The sequence below is a fragment of the Prunus avium genome, chromosome 1, assembly GCF_965620075.1.
Source record: "Prunus avium chromosome 1, drPruAviu1.hap1.1, whole genome shotgun sequence".
NCBI classification, from domain to species: Eukaryota; Viridiplantae; Streptophyta; class Magnoliopsida; order Rosales; family Rosaceae; genus Prunus; species Prunus avium.
In genome coordinates, this window is record NC_142284.1 from 53,774,977 (window position 1) to 53,795,771 (window position 20,795).

Consider the following 20,795-nt stretch of genomic DNA (forward strand, 5'->3'; position numbering starts at 1 on the left):
AAATTATTAACTCAAAACTAAAAAGAGATGGAAGTGATTAAAACACACCTCCAAAGCTTCTTTTGCCTCTGATAGCTGACTGGAAAAGTTCAATGCAGATAGTTTGAGGTAGAACTTTCTCCTATTAATAGCACAATGATGAGCTATATGTAAGAACAAGCTGATTTAATCTTCCATTAAGAACAACAAATTGCTTGAATAATGATAATTAAAAAAATAATGATTCCTTCAGAAGTCAGATCAGTTTAGAGCTTCATTGCTTTTAATATTTGCGGAGTTCTGTCCACTACAAACAAAGTTCTAAGTCAACACAGTTTTTATTTATTTTTACACCGTGAAATTGAACTATTTTTATTAAACTATCTCGACCTTATGCTGGATCATTTTCCACAGTAAACCGTCTACCAGTTACTAGCATTTTTTATTTTTTATTTTTATATAACTGATATTTAGGGTGTGGGAATCAAATTTAAGTCCTCGGATGCAAAGTAAATACTAAATATTAAATAATACAGGCCCCCACTAATTTAAAAGGGCATGTGGTACCTTATTTTTAATTTAAAAGGGCCTGTGGTACATGAGCTATGCAAATACTGAGCTGAATCAACAACTTACATTAGCTTAGATGCAGCTGTATCCGCATTTCCAACGGGTCAATTGGATCCACTGGATGCTCTGATGCTGCGGTCCTTCTCCCCCACATGCTCCTTCCTTCCCATGAGCAACTCGGTTGGCTTCGTGAACCAGAGCGCTGATCATTATTAATGTTAATACTGTACAGGCATTAATATTCTATTCTTTATAGCGTTGGACATGTTTTATATTGTTAGACAAACCCCATATATGTTGGTATGTTTGGTGGAGCCTTGATTATTCATGTATATAATTTTCCCACTTTCATTTTAGCCTTGATTCAATCCATGTACATTCCGTCACTTACAAATACATTTACACTGTTTTGTTTAGAGCACATGAACTCAAGTATAGGGCTAATTAGAGCACGTTTGATTGATTATAGAAAAAGACTCTTAAGCGGGATCCCGCATTTGCACATATGAGAAGCCGGTCGACTAACGTTCTCATATTCTATAAATGTGTGATTCTGCATAAGAAGGAGCACGAATAAAGAGACAAATAAAACAAACACTAATTTTGAATTTTTTTTTCCCGAGTTTTCCTCTGTATTCCGGGTGTGTAAATGGGAAAAATTTGTAACCGTGTGATAGATTCATCTCACTTTCTCAACCCTATATTTATCCAAAAGAGTTTCTAATTTCATGTGCTGAGATTTATGAGAGAAATATTGGATAAACAATTTAGTATTATATACAATTATAACCACATTTTCAACTCGTACAGTTTAGAAAACATACAGTTTGATTGAAATTGTTGAGATAAAAGAGCACACCGTCTGAACAAAAGTGAGCATTAGAAAAGACCTAGAGGATTCGTTGTAGGGCATTAATTGATCATGCAAGAGTAGACAGACATATGGGGGGACTGAGGCCAATGCAAGCTCTTTTCCCCTGTTTTCCCCCCTGTTTTCCTCTGTATTTAAAAGGAAGTATAGGCAGTGTGCTAGATTTATCTCACTTTCTCAACCCTGTATTTATCTTTAAAAGTTTATAATATCATGTACTGAAATTTATGAGGGAAATATCTGAGATACAGTTTAGTATTTATATATAATTATAACAATATTTTCAGCCAAATAAAAGTCTCCGCAAGAAAACTTACAGTTTGAATATGAACACTTGAAAGAAAGAAAGACTGATGGATTTACAAATTTCAGCTCATTTCAGGAGCCTGGCAATGGGCCAAGCTAGCAGGGGCACTTCTTCACATCATGCTTTTCATATGGAAATGCAGAGAGATCAGGGCAAAGCAACTTCCAAGTTGGGTGGACATACACAGCTTTATTTGTTAGATACGTATTCACAGGCTTTCCTAGTATCCCTTCTTTGACGAGACCCCAAATTAGCTTCCTGCTAGAACCTGGTGAACGAAAGAAACCGATTATCAGAAGAGAAAGCCTAATAATGGCTTCTCACTCAATTAATTATCTAAAATTCCTAATTTAAATCAACTTCCTATCATACTAATTAACCTTGTAAATTCCAATTAGAAAAGGAAATTAAGTGTCAGAGTATGTACATTTTTTTTTTCAAACTTCAAATCTCTCTTACACTCAGTTGAAGGAAACCTAAGTCTCCTTCTATACTATAGACGACTAATCGCAGTTTGCAGCTTAAACCAAACTTACACCTCTCTCAAAGACTATGTGATGTGAATGAACAAAAGGGATAAGGATATGGGGAGGAAAAGGCGAAGGAGAAACTTACTATTGTTGCGCAGCAGAGATAATAGAGCACACCGTCTGTACGAAAGTGAGCATTAGGAAAATAGCAGCTGCAACGATTTCCTTAGTTGTCCAAGGTGAGTTGAAGAAATGTTTTATCAAATATTCCTTCCATCTGTGCCTAAACATTCTGTAGTACTTGTTCAGGTTTTCACAAAGAGTGGTGAAGTAGAACTCATCGGCCATAATGACGCCGTCAGCAAGGTTCTTGATCATTGTACAGGCTTTAGTGCTGTCACCTAGCTTGTTTTCAACAATCCCATTCTTAACAAGCAACGCCACGTCCTCCGGGGTGTTCACAAGAATGTTTAAGATGACAACATAATCATTTATGTAATTTTCTACCTTCTTGCATAGGGTTTGTTCAAAGACAAGGAGATTTGTGAGTGTGACCTCTGATTGATCACTTATTGTTATTTTTGGAATTTCCAAAATGCCATCGTCAATATTGAACCGAATGTCGAATATGTTTGTGCTTGACCCCTTCCTAAACTTGACCCCTGCTCGGTATAACTGTGTCATGCTGGGTATGGTTTGGGTTTCAAGTTGCCCTCGAGCTTGTGGTACATCCATTACACATGATGACATCATGCCTATGGTTAGGGTTTGGAATGGCCCTTGAACTTGTGGCACTTTCGATTTTAATTGTGGAGGCAATGGATATAACTTTCTAACAAAATCAACAAAATGCTCTACCTGATGAGGAGGACGTATCCGGGACAAAGTGTCTTCCATGTCCTTCATATGCATTAGAGTTTTGAAGAAATGGTAAGAAAGATCAATAATTGTCGTCTGAATGCCAACAATATTTCTTTCATGATCGAAAAGATCCTCAAGAATGAAGAAAGGGAGCTGATTTTCAAGCATCCGCATGTCAGGCCATACATCCTCCAACATCCTTGGTTTGTTAAATATACGATCATTCTCAACCCGCAAATGCTTGTAACAGAACCTCAACAAGACCTCGATGATGAAGGCCGCATCCACCAGAATGATTCTTACAAATTCATCGCTGCTAAAACCGATGGTCTCTGCATAACAACTGCGCAGTTTTGCTTCTTGGGCCCTTATTTTCTTTATAAAATATTCCAAACTTACATGGATCCGATGTAAAAAATCTAGTAGGTACCTATTGTTAAGCTCAAAGTTGCTGCATGGGTCCGAGGTAAAATATTTTTTTGGTTAAGGACAGATACCTTTATTTTACAAGTAAACTGTTTACCTATATATATATATATATATTTTTTTGGCTAAGGACTTACGTGTATTTATATGTATTTTGATTTCCCTATATTTTCACAAAATTTGCAACTCAACTTTGGCTAAGGACTTACCTAAACTACAGGTAAACTATTTACCTATCGTTCTTTATTTTTTAAATAATTCTAGTCGTACCATATTTTTATATCACATGATGTGGCAGTTGATGTGTATAGAGATGGGCATCTCATCCGAATTATATCCGCATAGCAACGGTTTGGTTTGGTTTGGTTAAATAATTATTTTTTAATTTTAATGGGAAAAGCTCAGTGCAGACAGCTTGCTCCTCTGGTAGATACATGAAATAGAAATCTTGCCTCAGTAATGGGAACATGGTGGGGGCTATATATGTAATAAGAATGAGATGCTTCCCTCACTCCAAGTGCGTGAGGCTGTGTGACTGATGACATAATGAACATTCCTCTGCTACACTTATAGCAGAGCAGACTGTATAACAACAGCTGCAATGACATAAAATAGTTGCCAAGGTATGTTCAAATATAGTCTTGCTTCAAAATCGCCTTCCATTTGTTCCGCCGCTTGTTGCAGTACTTGGTTAATAGTTGCCGAAGTCTGTCCATATGAAATGAAATTAACAAAACAAATAACAATTGAAAATTGTGACTCTTTTCACTGTTCATGTTATGCTTACCCTGGCTTTACCTTTCTAAGGCTTGGCATGTTGTATAGTGGGTTTGTAGCTCAATCCTTTTTATACCTTTGGGATAAAGGGTATAAAAAGGAGAAGTATGTTTGGGAGTGCTTCTAGAATAGCTAAAAGTGTTTTTTTGACAACTAAAAGTGCTTCTAACAACGTTTTGCAGAAAAGTTTAGAAGCGCTTATGGATCGTAGAAGTGCTTTCTAAAGAAGCACTTGCTATGTGCTTTTTCAGAAAGCACTCTAAAGTGCTTTACTAGGAAGCACTTAGATTTCAACATTTTTATAATAAAAGCGCTTGCTAGAAGCATTTATAAGCAGAAGTGCTTCATAGAGAAGCAGTCCCAAACGAGCTTGATTTTCAAATGTGCTACTTAAGAAGAAATTTAATACGTTTTGACCCACACAAAAAAAAAACAAACAAAATTTAATACGTTTGTTTTGCAAATTGTATTAATTGTTATCAATAATACTTGTGCACACCCTTTAGTCATGTTGAAAAAGTAATGCATATTTGTGTAGATGTAACTACACAATTCTAGAAAACTCAAGAACACGCATGTTGCTAGACTATGGAGGTGGAGCATGATGGCTAAACAATAGCCACAAAAATAATATTGCACAATATAGAATATTCTAAATGAAGCCACACACTTGTGGTTGGAGTAAAAGAAACCAAGTCGGTGGACTTGGTGATGTCGGCAAAGAATGCCTATAAATAGGCATGCAATGCAACAAAGCAAGGTGGAGTGAACCAATCAAACAAGCCAACTCCCAAACTATTAGGAGCCAAGAGCTACCCAAATAAAGCTATGTTGAGGAGCAAATAAGCTCACCAATCTAAGTGAAGGGCCAAATAGCCTAAACTAATCTAAATCAAGTGTGGTGGCCAATAAGCCAAAATAAGTTAAGAAGAAGGCCAATTAGCCTACACTAAGCTATGTACTATTCTTCTCCAATATAATAAAATCTCACTTTGTTCAACTATTGTCCTATTGTCCTAAACCCCTTCACACATCAACCAATGGTATCAGAGCAACACATCACACCTCCTATAAACTAACAAGTCACAACATATATTCCACCCTATCAATCCTTGGTTTCTTCTTTTACTTTGATTTAAAATTATCTTTTCGGCACTAATTTCCTTCGGTCAAGAAATAATATGTTTTGTATCATCCTCATGCACACAGCACGCTGTCATGAAATGACCAAGTAGCCCATACTCTTGTACGTTAATATACGAATTTGTCATGAAATGATAAATTGAATTTTTTTAGTTTAAGGGATCCTGTCGATTATATTAGAGAACAATTGAAACTGCAAAAGTTGATTTTGAAGATCATGATGGATACGAGGATGGCCCTAGAATATTGCGGAGAAGATTACCAAAATATCAGGCGAGAAAGGAACTTGGTAAAATGTGCATGCATGTTGGCTATGTCAAATATAGTGTAATTGAGAGAGTAAAGAGTGAGGAATAAGAGATGTTTTGCAGAGAATTCTCCCTTATATCTTTGTATTGCTATCATGGAGATATTTATACACAATGTAGAAAGGGTAACTATTAGTTACAAACAAGTATACAAAACCATGGAGCATTTCCAGGATTTGTGTCTCCCTAAAACATGGAAAATGTAAACATACCTAACTAAGACTTGCCTAACTATGACTTGCCTAATTATGACTTGCCTAACTTACTTGCCTAACTTACTTGCCTAACTCTTATGACTTGACTAACACTCCCCCTCAAGTTGGTGCAAAGATATCACGCATGCCCAACTTGTCAAGTGAGGCATAGAAAACTTTACTTGATACGGCCTTTGTCAGAATGTCGGCAAGTTGGTTTTCCGAGTTTACAAACGGAAACTTAATTATACCACTTTCAAGCTTTTCTTTGATGAAGTGTCGGTCGACTTCCACATGTTTGGTACGGTCGTGTTGTACTGGGTTATGTGCTATCTCGATAGCAGCTTTATTGTCACAGTACAAGTTTGTAGCTTTTAAGGGTTTAACTCCAAGATCCTTCAGTAATCTCCGTAACCAGAGCAATTCACACACTCCTTGAGCCATTCCCCTGAATTCTGCTTCAGCACTTGATCTAGCCACAACTTTTTGTTTCTTACTTCTCCAAGTGACTAAGTTGCCACCCACAAATGTAAAGTATCCAGATGTAGACCGTCTATCTGTGATGGATCCTGCCCAATCAGCATCTGTGTATCCTTCCGGGTACATATGTGTATGTTTGGAGAACATTAATCCTTTTGCAGGGGCAGCCTTCAAGTACCTCAGAATCCGAGTTACTCCATTCATGTGTGTCTCACTCGGTTGATGCATAAACTGACTCACCATACTTACAGCATAAGCTATGTCGGGGCGTGTGTGTGACAGATAGATCAGTCGCCCAACTAACCTTTGATACCTTTCTTTGTCAGTGGGTACTTGATCTGGATACATCCCTAACTTGTGGTTCTGCTCAATAGGTGTGTCAGCTGGCTTGCAATCAAGCATTCCAGTTTCTGTTAGCAAATCTAACACATATTTTCGTTGGGATAGAAATATGCCATGTTTTGATCTAGCAACTTCTATGCCAAGGAAATATTGTAACTCACCCAAGTCCTTCATCTCAAATTCACTAGCAAGGAGCTTCTGCAGATTCTTCATTTCTTCATTGTTATTACCGGTAACCACCATATCATCAACATAGATGATGAGGGCCGTCAGTTTGTTACCACGACGCTTTAAGAATAAAGTGTGATCCGAGTGACTCTGAGAGTATCCAAAACGCTTCATGGAATCAGTGAATCTTCCAAACCAAGCTCGTGGCGACTGCTTGAGCCCATATAGTGATTTTTTCAGCTTGCAAACGGTGTTGGGACCGAATGTCGTAGAGATCCCTGGTGGTGGTTCCATATACACTTCTTCTTGCAAGTCCCCGTGAAGGAACGCATTCTTTACATCATACTGCAGTAGTGGCCAATCAAGATTTGCAGCCAATGACATTAGAACACGAACAGTGTTGATCTTGGCAACAGGTGCAAATGTCTCATGGTAGTCAATTCCATATGTTTGTGTATACCCTTTGGCTACTAATCGAGCTTTGTATCTGTCTATGGATCCATCAGCTTTGTATTTAACAGTGTATATCCACCGACATCCAACTGGTTTCATCCCTTGTGGTAACTGAACCATCTCCCATGTAGAATTCTTTTCCAGAGCTTCCATTTCAATTGCCATTGCTTCAGCCCATCTGGAATCTGTTATAGCATCCTGCCACTTATTTGGAACACATACATTAGATAATTGATTGACAAATGATGCATATGACTTTGACAATCTATGAGTTGAAACATGGTTATTAATGGGATATTTAGACTTGGCAGCAAGGTCAGGACAATATTGAGGTTTGGGTTTTCCTCTAGTGGTCCTAGGTGGGAGAGTGTATGGTATAGGATTAGGTGGTTCGGGAATTACCTCGAGTGTTTCTTCATCACGAGACGATTGGTCCGATGGTTGAGAAGAAGGGGTTGTATTTTGTAGTTGATCACAGCAAACATTTGGATTGTCATCTCCGGGATCTTCACCAAATAAGAACGATAATGTTTCTGTACCTTCATTGCTGTCCAGATATCCAGTTTCAAGTCTCGGCGACCGGTCGCTGGCTTCTGGGAGACCGGTCGTTTTTGAATCTGTACAAAAGCGACCGGTCGTTTCTGGACGGCGACCGGTCGTTTCCGGCATTTTTGACTCTGTGAAAAAACGATTTTCAGTGTTGTTGGAGCACGACGACCGGTCGCTGAGGTCCGGGCGACCGGTCGCTTTTGAACAGACTTGATTTTCTTCTTGAGCCTTGTTTTCCTTCTCTTCATTCCTCCTCTCCCCCTGAAGAGAAGGGGGCGTAACAGTTTTAAAGTATGATAAATCTTCATGGAATGTGGCATCCATAGTGACAAAGAGCTTGCGAGTAGGAGGATGGTAACACTTGTATCCTTTTTGATTTGATCCATACCCAACGAACGCACAACGAATGGCACAAGGGTCCAGTTTACTTCTTTGATGAGATGGAACATGAGCATATACAACACAACCAAATATGCGAGGAGGCAACTTGAGGACTGTAGGAAGAGAGACGTGACGAGCCAAGGTGTTCAGTGGAGTTTCAAACTTCAAAACACTACTAGGCACTCGATTAATGACATAGACTGCAGAAAGGAGGGCATGTCCCCATAAGTAGTGAGGGACCGATTGATCCAGCATGTATGCACGAGCAACCTCAAGTAATTGTCGATTCTTTCGCTCTGCGACACCATTTTGTTGTGGAGTAAAAGGTGTGGAGGTTTGATGAATGATGCCGTGGTCTCGAAAAAATTGTTCCAAGACCTTGTTCACATATTCCCCACCATTATCAGACCGGAATACTTTGATGGAGGCTTGGAATTGTGTGGTAATCATAGCATGAAATTCACGGATTGCAGCGGAAACATCACTTTTATGAGCAAGTAAGTATACCCAAGTCATGCGAGTGCAATCGTCAATAAATGTAACAAACCATCTTTTGCCATTGGAAGAGACTTTAGCAGGACCCCAAACATCAGAGTGAACCAAATCAAAAGGAAATTCTGTCTTATTATCACTTAAGGGAAAAACAGTTCGATGGCTTTTGGCCAATACACAGGTTTCACACTGAAACTGGTGATTATCTAAGCCACGAAACAAAGACGGAAACAAACGTTGAAGATAGCCAAATGATGGATGCCCTAGACGACGATGCCAGAGCCAAATCTGGTGTTGATTTCGAGCTTGTGAGCTGGAACTATGAGTATGAGCTGCCCTTGGTGGTGGAGATACCGTCAAGGAATACAACCCCCCTCTTCGTTTACCATGCCCAATCGTCGCGTGAGTCGTGAGGTCCTGAAAAATACAATGGGAAGGATAGAATGTGGCATAACAATTATGTGAGTCAAGTAATTTTCCAACAGACAGCAAATTGCAATTGATGGAGGGAACAAGTAGTGTATGAGATAAAGATAAGGAAGGGGAAAGTGATATAGTTCCTTCACCAGCAACATTAGAAGGAACTCCATTGGCACTAGTAATGTATGGATGACAAGACTTAGAAGATAATGTGGAAAACATAGTAGAGTCAAAAGTCATATGATCAGTGGCACCTGTATCAATTATCCATGTAGTGGGTCGTGTACCTGATTCGGAGTCAGAAAGTAGAGTGGAAGATGGAGAAGCATCGGTAGTTATAACACATGCTGCCTTGGGAGTTTTGTTGCGGGACTTGAGAGCATCCCACCACTCAGGATAACCATGAAGCTTAAAGCACTTCTCAACAAGATGATTACCACCACAATGAGTGCACTTCTGAGTTCCCTTTGCATCGTCAGTTTTGGGACCCCGGGGGGGAAATCCGGAGGACGTACGGTGTGGTGGTCGATAGGGCTTGACGGCCATTGCACTTCCCCCGCCAAGCATGGAGGATTGTCGGTTATCTTCTTCTACCACAAGTGCATAAGCTTCAATGACTGCTGGAAGCGGGTTCATAGCAAGAATCCGACTACGAACGGAATCAAAGTTGGGATCGAGTCCTCCCAAAAAATCGTACACACGTTCAACTTCAAGTGCTTGTTGATGAAGAGCCACATCATCGGGATTGGTATGTTTGCAGGGACGGAGGCTGTCAATTTCCTGCCATATGATGTGTAACTTTTCATAGAAGACATTCACAGGCTCACCATTTTGAGAGGTGGTGACGGACTGGCGACGGAGTTGGTACAACTTGGAGCTATTCTGAGTAACAGTGTAAGTCTTCCGAGATGCATCCCACACCGCATAAGCCGTTGAGCAATGGTCAAATAAGGCACGTACATTTTTGGTCATGGAATTGAGGAGCCATGACTGCACCAAACAGTTGTCTTCATCCCAAGTTTCATAGCTAGGATCATCAATGGCAGGTGCAATTTTTTTACCATTAATGAAACCAGCCATACGACGAGCAGTGATGGCCAAGCGAACACTACGAGACCATGCAGGATAGTTGGACCCATCCAACTTATCAGGAGTAATTTGAGAGTAATCATGAGAGGACCGGAGTGGTGGAGTTGTGGAGTCGCTTTTGGTGGAGTCGATCTTAGAGGAGTCGGCAGTGGAGTTGGTGGTGTCTTCCATGAGGTAAATAGGTGAAGAGATTGATGCTGGGAAGAGGAAAAGTTGGTGCTGGAAAATTGGTACAGGAAAGAGGTAAAGAGATGCAGCGGAAGATAGCTTAGAACTTCAGCAAACAAGAGCACAATTTTCAGCAAAGTGTAGAGGCAAGGCAAGGGTAAAGGTAGGAGCAATACAGCAGCAAAGTATGAGCAAGGGTAAGTAGAGATTAGGCAAGGATAAGGTTATGCAGAGGCAACCAAAATCGATTGCTCTGATACCATGTCAAATATAGTGTAATTGAGAGAGTAAAGAGTGAGGAATAAGAGATGTTTTGCAGAGAATTCTCCCTTATATCTTTGTATTGCTATCATGGAGATATTTATACACAATGTAGAAAGGGTAACTATTAGTTACAAACAAGTATACAAAACCATGGAGCATTTCCAGGATTTGTGTCTCCCTAAAACATGGAAAATGTAAACATACCTAACTAAGACTTGCCTAACTATGACTTGCCTAATTATGACTTGCCTAACTTACTTGCCTAACTTACTTGCCTAACTCTTATGACTTGACTAACAGGCTAAACAATAGCCACACACATGAATGAAGCTTACAACAATGGCCACACGAATTAAGAAAACAATGGCCAAAAGAATTCTGCAATCACTCTCTAAAATACTTGAACATTAAGTTAAGTATGAGAAGAACAACAGCTGCAATGACAGAAATAGTTGCCCAAGGTGTGTTGAAATAGTTTTGTCTCAAAATCGCCTTCCATTTGTTCCACCGCTTGCTGTAGTACTTGTTCAGTTCGTCACAAACATGAGCATAATAGAAGTTATCAATATCTATAGGAACATGAGTGAAAAGGCTGTTAACTAATAATGAAGTAAACCCCTCATATTTTCCGCGTAACAGATGTCTCTCAGCACGTGCGATTCCATACTCAATAAGCAACTCCACATCCCCTGAGGTTTTCACCAAACCACCCATTAAGGAAACATACTGACTCATGTAATTATCTTCACTCATCGGGTAATGCAATTGTTCAAAGGCAAGGACATTTCTCATTATTTCTGTAAAGAACCCCAATGGAAATCGTGGGATCTTCAGAACCCCATCGGTGCTACTGAATCGTATGTCAAATATGTTTTCACCTTGTTGCGCCTCAAACCTGACTCCAGCGTGCTGTAATTCTGTCAAGCTGGGTATGGATGATGGGAGTTCCCCTCCAGCTGATTCCAATGGTTGATAGAGTTTAAATATTTTCCTGAAAAGATCAACAATATGTGCCACACTGATCTAAAAGTCTCCACATTGTCTTCCAATTTGTCAACAGGCAATAGATGTTCGAAGAAACTGAAAGAAAGACTAATTATTGAAAGCCCCTCGGTAATGCCGTTATTGTCAGCATTAGCAGGGAGTGTAATTTTCTGTGGGTCGAAAAGATCCTCGAGAATGAAGAATGGCAACTGATTTTCAAGCAACCACATATCTGTCCATACATCTTGCAACATACCTGGTTTGTCAAATATGCGGTCATTTTCATCCCAAATATTGAAGTAGTCCTTCAATAAGAGCTCAATAACGAAGGCGGCATCCACTAGAATGATTGTTACAAATTCATCACTGCTAAACTTGATGGGTTCTCCATAACAACGTCTCAATCTTGCTTCGTGGTCCTTTATTTTCTTAATATAATCCTCCAAACTCACATTGGTCCGACCTATAAAATCTTGCAGGTATCTCTGTTTGTGCTCTTCCAATACGACATTCAAGCCTTCCTTTCCATGGTGAAGTGGGCCTATAGAGACCGCCTGAGGTGTGCAAAGCTTTTCATTCACACTTCGTAGTCGTTGAGGAACTCTGTAGATACAGCACTCGGAGGATGGGGGAGACAAGCTATTGAACCCTTTTCTCATCGAATTTGCTAATGAAATGTATGGGTTTTCTATGTCATTTTGATCAGCTTGATTGCTTCCTGCCATTTTCCAGCTCCTGACTATATGTGGTGTTCATGGATTACTGAATTACTGATAAAACAATCAAGAAACAATTCCTTATTTTCCATTCCCAATAACGAAAAAAAAGATTACCAAAACCAAATCAAGATGTTCAAGGAAATACAATCTGGATATTAAAATGTGGTAGATTTATGTGGTAAGCATAGCATTACCCAAATTTTAAAGACAAATAAACCCTTTTGTAAAATTGTTAAAAAGAAATTTAATATGTTTGTTTCACAAATTGATATTGTCATCAATGGTTAAAGAATTGCTGGTGACAACGTATACTTCTTTTCTACTGTATTAATTTCTTTCTTTATTTTTCCTTCAGTATAGTTCTGCCTTTCTTTTACATGTTTATGCGCATATTTGACACGTTCAAGTATACTTATATAACAAATGCAATGAGTTTGTTACAAAATCAAGGATTGAAAACAAAAAGTAATATTATGTGCAAGACAAACTTACCTGCAGAAAATGAACAACTCCTCTAGTTTCTTCTGTTTCGCTATGCACTCCCGCGTTCAAGTTACTATTCTTACAATGTACATACACTCTTATATAATGGCGAGAAGGCTCTAATTATGTTCTTTAACCTCTTTTTGGCTTCATTGGATGGGGCAAGAATGGAATTGCGTACCTTGGGTGTGGAGGTGATCTACCATTTGAGCAAGAAATTCCCACATATTCTTTAACTATTTTTCAAGCATGCATATTCCTCCCTATCAATCTTTGGTTTCTTCTTTTACTGTGTATAGCAAGGATCCAGTATACTATGTTTTTAAATTATCTTTTCCGCACTAGTTTGCTTCAATCAAGAAACAATTAATATATTTTGTATCATCATCATGAAATTACCAAGTAGCCCATACTCTTCTTCTACGTTAATATACCAATTTTTCATGAAATGATAAATTGGATTTTTTTTAGTTGAAGGGATCTTGTCGATTATATTAGAGAACAATTGAAACTGCAAAAGTTAATTTTGAAGATGATTTTATTAAAACAAGAGTTTTCAAGTTTTCAACAACACAAATATGAATCTCCCATGCAAAGATAAACAATAAAGCAAGCACGGATTTGTCAAATTGGCTTCAATCACTCTAAAATACTTCATACCGTCCGACACTGGCATCAATTACTCTATAATACTTCAATTCATATATTGTTCTATTTTCACATGTACATACTGCTTTTACTGAAGGATTAACTGTTGATTTACCTCTTGAACTTATACGTTACTTTCAACTTGCACACTCAACCTTTTTTTTTTTTTTGAAAATTAATTGCATGAACTCATTTATATTGCCAATTCCCCCTACCAACATGTCATCCAATAGTCTGTCAAATTATTAAAAAATATATATTTTTGGAAAAAATTAAAAAATAAAAAGAAAAAGAAATCCCAAGGACCCACAGACCCAAAACCCACCCCTCCCCACCACCTGCCGTTTTCTTCTCCACCCATTCCCCCATTCCCCCATGACAACCACCCTCCACTCCCAGACCAATCCCCCACCCAACAGACCCCTCACCCCTTCTATTTTTTTCACCCCCGAACCCAGCATGAGATTATTGGTTAATACATTTTTCTAAATTGTATCGAATCTAGCTTTAATATGTATTTTGTCCTCGGGACAAGAATTCTATCCTTTTCTTCCTAATTAATATGTATGGGAAAAATAATAAATCAATTATGATTTTTTTTTTATCTGGGTTCGAAATTAACTATGAATGGAGTTGTTGGAGGCTTAAAAGTTATAAGCTCAAGAGAGGGAGAAAAATATATGTACATTTGGGTCGGAGGCAAAGGTCCAGTCATCTACCGTCCAGGATATACAGTATCGAAAAAGGCTTAAGAGTTGTAATAAGGTGACATACGCACATGCGGCTGACGCTAGCATATTTCATAAGTGTATTATATGTCTTCTAAGTTTATCAGTTATGTGTCAATTTTAGATCCAATTGCACACACCCAAAATACAGAAACAAAATCATAGTGAATACACTTTTTTTCACTTATATTTTGAATATGCATTGCTTTTTTTTGAAGAAAAATAAAATGTATTTCATGTGTATGAAATAGAGGCTTCACTTATAGTTTTTGCACAAAACCTCCCTTGACAAAGGATGTCTTAGATGAATGACTGTAGTATCTACCGACATGAGATTTTCAATGATTTGTTACATTTGGAGTACCCAACGTAACAGCTCTCTGATTAACAATAAAGATAGAAAATTTCAACAGTTTCATACCTAACAAGCATAGAGAAACAAATAAAACAACCACATTGCTTCCATCACTCTACATGCACACAGCTCACTTCACTTTCACTAACAACAGAGGCTATATTTTCTACATATACACTAACTTTTTCATTCTCCAGCTCTCCTACACCTCTAGGCTGGTGACAAACCCAGCTCGTGTCATGTGGAGGACCAAAAGGAAACGACAAGGAGAAAACGGCTAAGGAGAGACTTTATCTAAACGATTAGAAGGCAGAGCAGAGATAACAGAACACACTGCTTGTATAAAAGTGAGTACGAGGAGAAAAATAGCCGCAGCAATTGAAATAGTTGCCCAAGGTGTGTTGCAATAGTTTTGTCTCAAGTTTGCCTGCCATTTGTGCCAAGACGTTCTGTTGAAATTGGCTCAAATTTGGCATGTGGGTCAATATTGGTTTGCCATTGGAGTTGCCCATGTGAGTAAATGTTGGCTTGCTATGAGGTCAAAATGTGTGGCTAGTTTGGTAGCCATCCATTGTTGAGTTTGGTAGCCAACATATGAATAGTTGAAGCTTGCATTCACACTCTTGCATCTTTGGCTATAAATTGGAAGCAAATGGTTTCATTTGTAGCATCACAACCAAGTGTGAGAAGAAGAGAAAAAATGTTCTTTCTTTTCAATTATTGTGAGAGTGTGACTTGGGTGTATTTGGGATTTGGGTTGTGAGAGTTAAACTCTATAATTCCTAGGATAGGTGAGAGTGTTTAATCTCATTTGTTTGTAATCTCTTTTGGGATACTAGTGGAAGTTCTTGCCATCTTCGAACTGGATGTAGGCTACACACGGGCCGAACCAGTATAAATCCTTGTGTCGTTTGGATTTCTGTATTTCATATTTTGCTCTTGTTGTTTCAACGGTTTCATATCAACCACCACAGTGCAATCCGCTTCCGCTGCGCACAACAAGTGGTATCAGAGCTCCAGTTCTTCGATCTGGTGGAGTTTTGTGTTTGTGATGATGAAACCAGGAGATATGTTGAGAAAATATGAAATTATTTTGACAAGAGAAAAATTCCAGACTTTGGTGTTGAAGATGAGAGCCTTGTTAGTGCAACAGGGGCTGCTCAAGAGGCACTAAAGGGTATCTAAGCATGGCCAGCAACGTGTTCCAACGATGGGGAAGGATGATGTCTTGAATCGGGCACTCACTGCGATTGGATTGCAGTTAGCGGACGGTGTTCTTCGTGAGGTTGCCGATGAGACTACACATGCTGGGCTATGGCTGAAATGGTGGAGAATACATATATGACCAAATCATTTCCAATCGGTTGTATGCCAAACAACGATTGTACACTCAGTGGTATGGCGGAAGGTACACTTAGTCAAAACTATCTTGTTGAGTTCAATAAGATTTTCATGAATGTGTAGGTCATGAATATGAAAATAGGATGATAAGGATCAGGCAGTAATGGAGGAAAATCGCGTTCCAAGGTGAATGTTCAGGAGGACAAATGCAACTTTGCCACAAGGACGGGCATTTGAGATTTGATTGCCCATCAGTCAAAGAAAGAAAAAGAGTCTAATAATTCCTCTTGCAGGTGCTTTTGTGGATGTCGTAGGGAGGATAAAATTTATGTTCCTCCTATGATCGATGATTCCGGTGTGCCGTGCTTGGGGTGTGATTTTTTACTTGTCTTTGGTAACTTTTGAAAATTTCTTTTATGGTGGAGTTTCAAGAGTTTTTTTTTTTTTTTTTGTGGGTGTTCCTTGTGGGTAGTGTGTAGTTTGTTGCTTTGATTTTCTCTATGTACTTTGGGTAGCATTGTTTATGGCTACATGGGTTTTTTTTTTTTTCCTTTGACCATTAGATTTTCAAGTGAGGGTTTTGATTGTAAGGGGTTATCTTTCGGGAGGATGATTCCCTCCTATAGCAGCTGAAATTGTTCGTTCTGCTACTTGGTTGTCCGGACTCTGCGTGTATTGTAGCGGAAGAAGCTTGAGGTTCAAGCGTTTAAGGTTTGTGCAGTTTATGCACGTACATTCAGCTGGTGTGGCTTGGTTATGAGGATGATAGAAGAGGTTCTTCTGTTGGGGTCATCCGGTTCGATCGAAGCACACATTTTTTGGTTGCAAGTTCAAGGAGTGCTTGAGCTTGATTTGGTAAGAGGTAGATGGGCGATAGAAAGTTCTACTGTGTGGCTTGGTAAATTTGTGCCAAGGTGGAGATTGTTGAAATTGGCTCAAATTTGGCATGTGGGTCAATATTGGTTTGCCATTGGAGTTGCCCATGTGAGTAAATGTTGGCTTGCTATGAGGTCAAAATGTGTGGCTAGTTTGGTAGCCATCCATTGTTGAGTTTGGTAGCCAACATATGAATAGTTGAAGCTTGCATTCACACTCTTGCATCTTTGGCTATAAATTGGAAGCAAATGGTTTCATTTGTAGCATCACAACCAAGTGTGAGAAGAAGAGAAAAAATGTTCTTTCTTTTCAATTATTGTGAGAGTGTGACTTGGGTGTATTTGGGATTTGGGTTGTGAGAGTTAAACTCTATAATTCCTAGGATAGGTGAGAGTGTTTAATCTCATTTGTTTGTAATCTCTTTTGGGATACTAGTGGAAGTTCTTGCCATCTTCGAACTGGATGTAGGCTACACACGGGCCGAACCAGTATAAATCCTTGTGTCGTTTGGATTTCTGTATTTCATATTTTGCTCTTGTTGTTTCAACGGTTTCATATCAACCACCACAGTGCAATCCGCTTCCGCTGCGCACAACACGTTCTGCAGTACTCGTTGAGGTCTTCACAAAGAATAGCAAAATAGAAGTCATTAGAGTCCACAATGACCCCATCCGCAAGGTTGTTAATCAGAGTAGACCCTCCACTGCTGTCACCGAGCCTATTTTCGACAATTCCATGCTTAACAAGCAACTCCACATCCTTTGCGGTGTTCACAAAGCGATCCATGATGACAACATAATCGTTTATGTAATTCTCCATGCAATGGCATTGTTCAAAGGCAAGGAGGTTTCTGATTGTAAGCTCTGTCTCATCACTTATTGCTAATTTTGGAATTTCTAGAATCCCATTAGCGAATCGTATGTCGAATAAGTTTTTCGGTGATCCCACCTTAAACTTGACTCCTGCTCTGTGTAACTCTGTGATGCTGGGTGTGTTTAGAGTTTCAAGTGGCCCTTTAGCATGTGGTTTCAATGGTAGAGGTAGATACAAATTTCTACAAAAATCTACAAAGTGTTCTACTTTAGAAGCACATAATTTCTCCATATTGCCATCTGTTCCCTCTATATGCATTAGAGTTTTGAAGAAATTGTGGCAAAGGTTGAGTATCGAAAGCCTTTCAATATTGTTATTGTTAGAAGAGACTTTGATTTTGTCGGGGTCAAAAAGTTCCTCAAGAATGAAGAATGGCAGCTGATTTTCGAGCAACCGCATGTCAGGCCAAACGTCCTGCAACATCCATGGTTTGTTAAATATGCGGTCATTTTCGTCCTACAATTCATGGAAACGATACCTCAACAAGACCTCAATAATGAAGGCGGCATCCACTAGAATGATTCTCACAAATTCATCACCGCTAACCCGAATGGTTTCTGCATAACAACTGCGCAGTTTTGCTTCCTGGTCTTTTACTTTCTGTACATAATCCGCTAGGCTTACCCTGGTCCGACGTATATAATCTTGTAAGTACCTCTTTTTGTGATCTTCCATGGCTTTTAGGCCTTCCTTGCCATGATGAAGTGGGCCTATAGAGACCACCTGAGGTGTGTAGGCCTTTTCACTCACACGCCGTAGTCGTTCAGGAACTCTATAAATGCAACACAAGGAGGAGAGGGGAGACATTGAAGTTACTAATGGAATGCAAGGGTTTTCAATATCATGTGGAGCTTGATCGCTTCCTTCCATTTTCCGCTGATGTGTTTGTTGTTGTCAATCGTAATGGATGATAATGAAATGATAGTCACTGACACAACAATAAACAAATTTTTCAAGATGGTTGAGAAAATTAATGCAAACATTGCAACTATATTCCTCTGCAACTCATAAGACCAAACACACAGACTTTTGATCCTTGTAACTCTTACATACCACACTAAATTCATTCGAAACTCTTCTGGTCAACTCTGTTTCTTGCAATTATTCTTGGAAGATTCTAATGCAGTTTTGATTCAAAAATTCCTACTAATCATGTGAATCAGTACGAAAGTTTATTTTACATTAACATACAAACACCCTTTTTTTTCTTCTTTTTTTTAATGTGTTCGAAAGGAAAAGAATTGAAAGCCTTGAATGAATTATTACATTTAAAAAAAAATATTTTTCGTGTTCTGCATTATTGGAGCTTCTAATAAAACAATTTCTTTGTGTAATGATATCAGATAGTAGATTATGCTTCCAGTCAAAACATAGACAAACCAAAATCCCATTAGAAGAGAAGAAAATTATATGCGACAATCACAAAACCTTTTGCTCAATTCCAATTTCCAACTAAAATGAAACTCAAGACACTTAAAAGCTTCAAGAAATTGGATGTGCAAGCAAACATAGAAAAATAAAGAAAGACAGAGAAAGGAGTTGGGCATTGAAAACATACCTGCTATGGATTGAAACCCAAGTTTTTTTTTGCCTTTGGTAGATGAGTAGCTAAAAAAGCTCAATGCAGATAGCTTGCTCTTCTGCTAGATTTCAATATAAGAACTAGTGAAGCTGGTTTGGAAGTCAGGTCAACTCCTCATGTAGCTCCCTTGCCTTTGCCCTGACATGTCTATGCACGTCCTGGGAAAGTTTTAATAATCCATTGCAGGCCCCACGACAACTAAAGAACCAACATTTTGTACAAGGGTTTGTCTATACCTTTGACTTTAAGTAAAATATTTTGTATCTTCTCTTGTGTTTCGGTGAAGTTTCTGTGTCCTTTGTGCGGAGTCTGCAATGCTTATTCCATGAAAATGTTCTGGGAAAAAATGAGGTTGTTTCTTACTAGATTTAAAATGCTCTAAAAAAAAAAAAGCCAACAGGGTCTAGCGGAGTGAAAAAGGGTCTTGATTTGCATACAAGAGGTCTCAGGTTCGAACCCACATGACATTAATTGTGTGTGTGAGAAACCCCTCCCTATCGCTTGTACTAAAAAAACATAAAATAATAAATACATCAAATTCTTAACGGATTTGATGATGAAGAATATCAAACTCTCTTTATATGCTTTTTCCTTGGACTTGAGCTGTTTAGTCTTGGACTCTTACCACATCATGTTGGGCTTGTCTTCTTCTTGAGGATTGCATAGCGGTTTCTAGGCCCAGGAATGCTTTGAGTTAGTTTTTGTTTTTATGGGCCTTGGGACCCAACTTAACCACAAAAAGAATAAAGATTTGATCACCACCATAGAGAAATTAATTAAAAAACAAATTAATTTTTACAGAGATTGATAGACATTGGAAGGATTTTTTTTTTTTCTTTACTGATAAATTTATAACACAGAAATAAATAATATTTCATCAGAAACAATCTTGATAGGAAGAACCTTCAGTTCGAAACATGCAGTTTGAATTCATTCACTGCGAAAATTTGGACAAACAATACAATAGAAATATTACATTCATCATCTAGATTTTTAAGAGCTCTTCTCATGATATAAATAGATTAAGGATTTGAGTTCACAGGCTTTCCTCGGATCCTTTATTTGATGAGGACCCGAATTACTACTAGTTTCCCAAAAGTGTTCCTGCTAGAACCATGTGAGTGAATAAATAAATAATAAAAACAGAGATGAGTCTACATATTATTGTCCGAAGAGAAAGCGGCAAAGCAGGGACTTACCCTTTAATGGTTAAGTAGCAGAGATAACAGAGCACACCGTTTGTATGAGAGTGAGTGTGAGGAGAACAACAGCGGCAATGACAGAAGTTGTTCCAGGACGATCTGCAGAAGTTGTTCAGCTCTTCACAAAGAGTCGCGTAACAGAATCCATCTGTTGGCGAGTAGAGCATATCCTACTCTATTTGGGTTTTATTTGTTTTTTCCTTTTGTATAGATATTATGTAATTAGGATTCCACTTATTTCCTAATTAAACCCTACTAGGGTTTGTAACATTATTATAAATACCTTCTTTCG

General features: G+C 38.6%; 1 protein-coding gene and 2 pseudogenes across 3 annotated transcripts; all 3 read right to left on the reverse strand.

Annotated features, from left to right (window-relative positions):
• Positions 1 to 2,341: 2,341 nt before the first annotated feature.
• On the reverse strand, positions 2,342 to 4,300 carry LOC148298029 (UPF0481 protein At3g47200-like). The gene is made up of 3 exons (XM_088249434.1): positions 4,283 to 4,300; positions 4,068 to 4,192; positions 2,342 to 3,509 (listed from the first exon to the last, which is right to left on the reverse strand). Exons 1-3 carry the CDS (start codon positions 4,298 to 4,300, stop codon positions 2,342 to 2,344), a joined length of 1,311 nt encoding a protein of 436 aa, XP_088105560.1.
• A 6,796-nt stretch (positions 4,301 to 11,096) lies between these two features.
• Positions 11,097 to 12,968, reverse strand: LOC110744444 (UPF0481 protein At3g47200-like; annotated as a pseudogene). Its single transcript, XR_015833120.1, has 2 exons — positions 12,908 to 12,968; positions 11,097 to 12,466 (listed from the first exon to the last, which is right to left on the reverse strand). The product of XR_015833120.1 is annotated as a UPF0481 protein At3g47200-like (transcript).
• Positions 12,969 to 17,380: 4,412 nt separating this feature from the next.
• Positions 17,381 to 19,394, reverse strand: LOC110746010 (UPF0481 protein At3g47200-like; annotated as a pseudogene). Its single transcript, XR_015833157.1, has 2 exons — positions 19,278 to 19,394; positions 17,381 to 18,647 (listed from the first exon to the last, which is right to left on the reverse strand). The product of XR_015833157.1 is annotated as a UPF0481 protein At3g47200-like (transcript).
• Between the last annotated feature and the right edge of the window lie 1,401 nt (positions 19,395 to 20,795).

Bases quoted from the DNA above. Each gene is read 5' to 3' on its own strand.
- LOC148298029 (XM_088249434.1), bottom strand. The intron at 3,510-4,067 runs GTCTGCTCTGCT...GGACCCATGCAG, and splicing joins ATTGCAGCTGTTGTTATACA to CAACTTTGAGCTTAACAATA.